Source organism: Poecilia reticulata, unplaced genomic scaffold, assembly GCF_000633615.1.
Source record: "Poecilia reticulata strain Guanapo unplaced genomic scaffold, Guppy_female_1.0+MT scaffold_304, whole genome shotgun sequence".
Classification (NCBI taxonomy): Eukaryota; Metazoa; Chordata; class Actinopteri; order Cyprinodontiformes; family Poeciliidae; genus Poecilia; species Poecilia reticulata.
In genome coordinates this window covers 3,837-11,079 of record NW_007615079.1, presented here as the reverse complement: position 1 = coordinate 11,079, position 7,243 = coordinate 3,837, and the positions used below count along the sequence as shown (strand labels likewise).

Sequence of the window (7,243 nt, the reverse complement as noted above, 5' to 3'; positions counted from 1 at the left end):
ATTCATTCATCCATCCATCCATCCATCCATCCATCCATCCATCCATCCATCCATCCATCCATCCATCCATCCATCCATCCATCCATCCATTCATTCATTCATCCATCCATCCATCCATCCATCCATCCATTCATTCACTTCAGAGCTACTCTTTGATCTGATTGGTTAATTATAAACTGGGAGTTCTTTAAAGTTTGTCAGACTGACTCGTTTCAACATGACCTCCAGACTTGTAGGAAGCCAAAGGTTTTATATTAACACGTTTTGCTCTGTGAGATTATCAGCATGTCATTATGAAGGGCCAGTTGGTTCAGTAAATGAGCTGATTAAAACTCTCCATCATGTCTCTGTCAGGCTTTTGTTCGTTCCTCTCCACCTATTTTTAAGATTACGACTGGCCCTCAGCAGTTACTTGACCTTTTCTGAGTGATTTTCTCACCTTTTCTTATCAACACTGAGCTGCTCAACACAACCTTTTGTTACTTCGGCTCATATCTTCTCCTTTTAATTATGTTTTCTGTCATTTAAAATGTGTAAAAGCAGCTGTTTGAACTTTTTCTGCCCTGCAGGTTCACACGTTCAGAGGTCCTCACTGGTGTGAATACTGTGCCAACTTCATGTGGGGTCTGATCGCTCAGGGAGTGAAATGTGCAGGTATTTACATCATCTATGTCTATATATTGTGGGTGTTTGACGCCGTCCGCCCCTCTGTTTAACCCAGAGATGCTGACGTTGACTCATCTGCTGTTTTGTAACGTGAAGCCTGTCCAGTTCTGAGGAACAGAGTGTCTCTGTGTGGGCGCCGTCCTGCTCCTACGCTTCAGTCCTGCTGCAATTACAGGAAACATCAGAGACGATGCAGCGAGTCGCAGTTCACTCCTGCTGACACGGAGAAAGGGATGAAAGAGTTAAAAGATGGGAAAACTGGAGGAATAGGACTCATTCCTGTTGTCCATTTATCAATTCATACAGACATTCGTTAATCCAACCATCCGTCCATTTGTTTGTCCATCTGTCTGTTCGTCCGTCTATCCATATCTTTGTCCATTCATCCATTTGTCCATCCAACTCTTCATCCATTTATCCACTCATCTGTTTGTCCATCTGTCCATCTAATGTCCATTTATCTATTCATCCAATTATCTGTCTGTCCATCCATCTGTTTAGTCATCCATTCATTAATTCATTCATCCATTAGTCTATCAATTTATCTGTTCATTCATCCATCAGTCTATCAATCCGCCCGTCTGACTTTCCATTTTTTTGTCTAACTTTCCTTTCATCCATCCATACATACGTCTTTTTGTCAATTTATCCATCCATTTGTCCATCTTTTCATCCATCCATTTATCTATTGTCCATTTATCTATCCATTCTTCCTTCTGTTCATCCATCTTTTCATCCATTCAACCATCCACCAATCTTTCCATCCTTCTGTTCACCCCTTCATTCCTCCAGCTGTTCACCCATCCCTCTATCCAAGTTTTCATCCAGTCATCATTAACTCACCCATGTTTCCTTCTCTCCCTCCTTTTATTCTGTTCCTCTACAGATTCTGTAATTTCATTAATTGATTAAATCTATATTTATTCTGCCATAAATTCAAGTGTTCATTTTTCCCTTGTAGTTTGGTTAAAACACAAAGTTTAGACTTGAATTCGTTACATCACGACTTTAGATGAGTAAAAGACGATGTGTGTGTTCCTCCGGTCAGACTGCGGGCTGAACGTTCACAAGCAGTGCTCCAAGGTCGTCCCCAACGACTGCCAGCCGGACCTGCGACACGTCAAGAAGGTCTACAGCTGCGACCTGACCACGCTGGTCAAAGCCCACAACACCAAGAGGCCCATGGTGGTCGACATGTGCATACAGGAACTCGAAGCTCGAGGTGAGACCAAGAAAGCCGGAGTGAGTCAGAGATTATGTAACGTGGAGAGAAGAAAACCCACAAGGCTGCTGCCTGCGTCAGCCAGGCAGCAGCTTATAGAATAAGCAGAAAATGAGGAGATGTAGCAGCTCTGTCTGGAGGTGGTCCTCTCAGGGTGGGAGTTTTAGTTTTAGTGATTTATCTCCTCTAAATTACAATTTATGCTTTTATTTTTGGGATTATTACCTGATATTTTAAATTATTTATCAGAGAAATGAATCTGAGTGTGAAATGTCCAATCATTCAGGTCTTCAGTCTGAGGGTCTGTACAGAATATCAGGCTTCAGTGAGCTGATCGAGGACGTCAAGCTGGCCTTTGACAGAGGTGAGTGTCGCCCCCTGCGGTCCACAGGATGTCACCACAGCCAAGGCTGGGCAATACAGCAATTTAATCAATTATTTAATCAAATGTTTGTTGTTTGACGATTTAATTTTGGGATAATATGGATATTTTTACGAATGCGCTCCTTGGGGTTCAGTGTCAGTTTTACAACTTTTATTTATTTGGACTTTGAATTCAACTCTAGGACAGAGTATTGGGATCAGGCTATTATTATTTATTATAATAATAATGTCATAATATTGCAAGGATAAAGCCATATGATGATAGAGTTGAAATAATATGAGGATAAAGTCATAATATAATCAGAATAAAGTCATAATATTTGTAGAATGAAGTAGTAACTTTATGAGGACTCCAACACAAAAAGTAACAAAAAATTAAAATGAGGAATACGGAACAACTTGGGAATTTTAAGCAAAAATTCCCATAGCTTTTCCCTAATACTCTGCCATACAACTCAAAGAAGGGATGATTGAAATAAAAATACTTAAAAAAAATTTTTTCTGCCATTTGTAATTTCTTTTTTGGCAATAAAGCAAGGAAAAAGTGATTAAAATCATTAAGCCATATTGCCCAGCCTTACCACCGCCTTGTTTGTGTTTCTTGATTTTGTCGGCCGTCGCTGATCGATTTCTTGTTTCCCTCAGACGGAGAGAAAGCAGACATTTCATCAAACGCTTACGAGGACATAAACATCATCACCGGCGCCCTCAAGCTGTACTTCAGGGAACTGCCGATCCCCCTCATCACTTACGACGCCTACCCACGCTTCATAGAGACCGCAAGTGGGTGTTGCTGCTTTAATTTACGCTTTTTGTTAAGTTTAGGTTATTTGATGGTTAATGTTTTCCTACTGTGTGGCGTAGAAATTACAGACGCAGAAAAACGACTGGAGTCTCTGCATGAGGCCTTGAAGCTGCTGCCCCCCGCCCACATCGAGACACTCAGATACCTCATGGCTCACCTCAAGAGGTCAGAATGGTGGCTTTACCAACTATAATGTCTTTATCTGAACTTAGCAGAAGAAGAAATCTTATGTCGCCCCCTGCTCTACATCCAGGGTCACGGATTACGAGAAGGAGAACCTCATGTCCAGCGAGAATCTGGGTATCGTCTTCGGCCCAACGCTGATGAGAGCCCCTGAACTGGACGCCATGACGGCCCTCAATGACATCCGATACCAGAGACTGGTGGTGGAGACGCTCATTACCAATGAAGATGTGCTGTTCTGAGAGAAAAGGACACAAAAAAAAGCTCCGGAAAAATGGAGGAACATGTCTGGAAAGTTGAAGGAAGGGACTGTTTACGAGGATTCCCCCGCATTTCTATGTAATCTTTCACAATCAGCAAACTTGAAGATGTTAAATATTGATAATGACAGCTGAAACTCTGAGCCTTCTGAGGTAAAAAGAAACGTAGCAACTGCCCACGTAGGGGAAACACTGGTTTTAGTTTATAAACGGATGCCTTGAAACTTTTAGCTTTTAGTTTTTCTGTTTATTTATCTTGTGAAAAGACCAACAAAGGTGGCATTGACTTATGCATCTTGACATTTCAAGTTGAATCAGAGGCTGGAGAAGGGGATTTGTGAAGAAAATCCCATAAAATGAGCTCAATTTGTATATTATTTGGGTAATTTTTAACATATGGCATTTATTTTTTCTCTTTGTTGCAGCAATGCTTGTTAGCTAAAAATCTTTATTTTCTCTTAAACTGTGCTACAATTCTAAGCAAAATTCAGCAAAATTTAAAATGAATTTCAGTTCAATTAAATTAAAAATGCTTTATTTATCCCAAGGGGAAATTAAATGTTGTCATAACCCATAACTCCTATCATCAAAGAGTCTTTTAGAATGTCTTATGGTTGAAAACCAGGCAGAGAGATGCTGGAGTACGGGATATAATTGATTATAATTGATGGTTTGTTTGTCCTCTTTCTCTCTCTGCAACCATGAAGCCTTCTTTTCAACTCCTCTAGGATTTGTGGTCATATTACATGTATTAAAGGCAACATTTACGGGGATTTAATACCAACAAGCATTTTTACAACAAAGAAATAATCAAATCTGCGACATGTTGTGTTTTTCTAGCTATAGACTTCAAGACTTCACTTTTCTGTCTTCACTACGATGTCAACATGTTCATTTAAGTCTCTTCTGAGAAGGAAGCAGTACTGGCTTCATGAAAGTAGACAGCAGGATGAATGAGAAACTCGAAACATCAGTGATTTGGACCTTTTCTGTTTAAATTTTCTCCCAAAGCTGGACTGTAACTACACAGCGGCCCGCAAAGAAAAACTATTTTATGCAATTGCTGAGCTTTAATTTAAGAAGTTTGTTGCTGTGTAATTACTCCTCCATTCCTGAACCACATTTGCTATGGGTTGTTAAATTGTTTTTTATCTGAATCAGAAGTAAATTATTAGGAGTGTTAAATCTGATCAAACATCTCCAGGTGTGAAGGTGTAATGTACATTTTCAACCAGTCAAGTCAGTATTTCTGGTCCAAAACTGTTGTTAACTGCTTGTAATATGAAGGAGTTTATTTTCATCTTCTTTTTAAAGAAACATGTGCCATTTGAAGGGATAAAATTGAGGCCTTTTGCTTGTTTCTCCTCATCAATTAAGACTCCCTGTTTCTTGTTTTTACCCCCACTTTTGTCGGGGGTCGGTGTTTAAATTGAAGCGATGATGACCCAGAGAAGTAAAGAGTTGGATGTAACTAATAAAGTTCTTTATCAAACATTACCTAACCAAGTACTAACATCAAACTTTTCCTCTGAGCCTTCTGCTGTCTGTGAAATGTGCTTTTTTTAGCATCAAGAAATTTCAATTTTTATTGTCATGGCTGTAAAGTATTTTCTATATGGTTTCTGCATGTTGTAATTAAATTATTAAACATGGCTTTCAAATCATGATCTGAATGTGATGCATTTATAATAAAAGAAGTGGAATGTGTCCTAGTGTCCTACGAAAGTTGAGTGGAAGAAAGAAATGTGATGGAAAAATTACTTAAGGAGGTACAGTTTTAGTTTCTAGCAGTTGTTTGGTTTTTCTATGCAAAGTCAGCTTAGCGACTTCTTTTCAGAAAAGTTTTTAAAATATATTGTTTCAATTTGAAATAAGCTTTTCATTTCACCTGATGAAAGCACTTTTATTTGTATAGCATATTTTCAACAACAGAGCAAATCAATATGCTTTTTCAAGGAAAGTAGAAACAAGAAAAAAAATACAAAAATGTGTTTAAAATGTAATTCTGGCTCTCTATAGGTGATTCTCCATAAACAAAATAATTGCACAAATTGAAATAACGAAAATAAATCTGCATGCAAATTTCAAAAAAAGAAAAAAAAAAGTTTTGTGATAACGTTTTGAAACTCACAAAATTTTTTAAAAAATTCTAAACAAATTCTGAGATTAATCTAAACATTTCAGAGTTTTTAGGCAGAAATTTACTCCTTTCTCCCTCTATTTGCAATGCTCCTGATATGCTGTTTTATGAACACAAGTTCATTACTTCATCTATAGGTTTCTGAATGTATTTGTCTCCCATTACTTGGGAGCTTCAGGACCAATCAGCTAACCATCATAGAATCCACACCATGTATTAGAGTGGCTTAAAACCAACTTCTTTAAAAGATTAAACTTAAGAACTATATTTTGTTGCGTAACAATGAGCCAAAATTCTAATTAAACTGAAATTCGCAAACCTTTTTGATCCCAAAGGGCAAGTTAAGTAAACTACTAAAACATGATCTGTTTTAGACGGGAAACATAAATACATAAACCATTGTCCTAACCCGAGTTAGAATAAAAAAAATTTAACTGATATATTTTACTGGGTAAAACATGGTTAATATCTGTTAATTGACAATAATGTGAATATTTCTTGAGAAAGAATTGAATATTTATTGGATATTTTTATGATTTTGACTTATTTTTATTTCAACAATTTAAATTAACGACGGATATATTTTGTGTGTTATAAATAAATAAAAATACATATAAAGATATAAAACATAAAATTTGCATGTTTAGTCGTGTCACGTGGTCGCGCAATGATATTTTACATGCAGGTCATGTGAACATGTGTGTTGGCCATGTTTTCAAGCCTCGTGCTGGAAAACTTAGCCTTTATTAGTGCTTATTTTCGACAGTTCGGTTAGTTTATGAGATCCTTAGTTACGTATTTTCTTTAGCAAACATGGACGGAGTTTTCCAACTTTTTTGTCAAAAAGGAACCGCAGAAATAAGTTTTAAGGCAATCTTAGAAGGAACCGCGGTGTGAATCTCCCCCGAGCCCATTTTGAAGCCGGACTTCAGGATTTTACTTTTTTTTTTTTTTTTGTGAAAACCACGGACAGACAGAGGATTTATCGGATGCATTGGTGGAGAATGGACATGCATTACTAGCAAGTTCACAAGGAAATTGAGTTTTTAGTTGCTTTTTGGCCAAAATGACCGTAAGGACATGCCTTCGTAGACGGGACGGAAGGCTTGAGGCCCGAAGTTGAAGGAAAAAACATGAGAAAACGTGGACAAGTGCAAAGGTAAGACACGTTTACTTAATTTCAAATGTGTAGGTGATATAGACTATTAAGAACGTGCTTAAGTTAAATGTCTATACAATTTGTGGGCTTCACTTGCGAGTAGGCCTTGATTTTACATCAAGCAGTGCCTTGCTGCCATCTGGTGGACAGAAAGGTGAACTGCATTAAATTAAAATAATTTATAGGTCTAAGTTTCCTCTTTGCGGGTGTGTTTGTTAATGATTGTATTCAGGCTGTCTCTGTGTCATATTGGCCCATGAATATTATATGGATTTATCTTACTACGCTCTGCTGCGTTCAAAAAGGGATCTATTTTGTGTGTGTTTCAGGCCTCGTTGGCGCTACTTCGCTCACGTAAGTCTATGTTTCTCCTCCAATGGCCTTGCCCAGCTTCCATTCTCACATTGAACGGTTTAGCCAATGG

General features: G+C 38.0%; 1 protein-coding gene across 3 annotated transcripts in view; it reads left to right on the top strand.

Moving 5' to 3' along the window:
* The window catches only part of LOC103460833 (N-chimaerin), a 15,343-nt gene extending 10,156 nt beyond the window's left edge, over positions 1 to 5,187 (top strand). For all 3 annotated transcript variants that reach the window (XM_008403147.2, XM_008403148.2, XM_017303495.1), the window contains 6 exons: positions 570 to 654; positions 1,715 to 1,888; positions 2,175 to 2,252; positions 2,918 to 3,055; positions 3,137 to 3,242; positions 3,331 to 5,187. In XM_008403147.2, the coding sequence (XP_008401369.1) occupies positions 570 to 654; positions 1,715 to 1,888; positions 2,175 to 2,252; positions 2,918 to 3,055; positions 3,137 to 3,242; positions 3,331 to 3,502 (753 nt within the window). In that variant the 3' untranslated portion in view covers positions 3,503 to 5,187. The remainder of the gene's footprint in view (positions 1 to 569; positions 655 to 1,714; positions 1,889 to 2,174; positions 2,253 to 2,917; positions 3,056 to 3,136; positions 3,243 to 3,330) is intronic.
* The last annotated feature ends 2,056 nt before the right edge of the window (positions 5,188 to 7,243 follow it).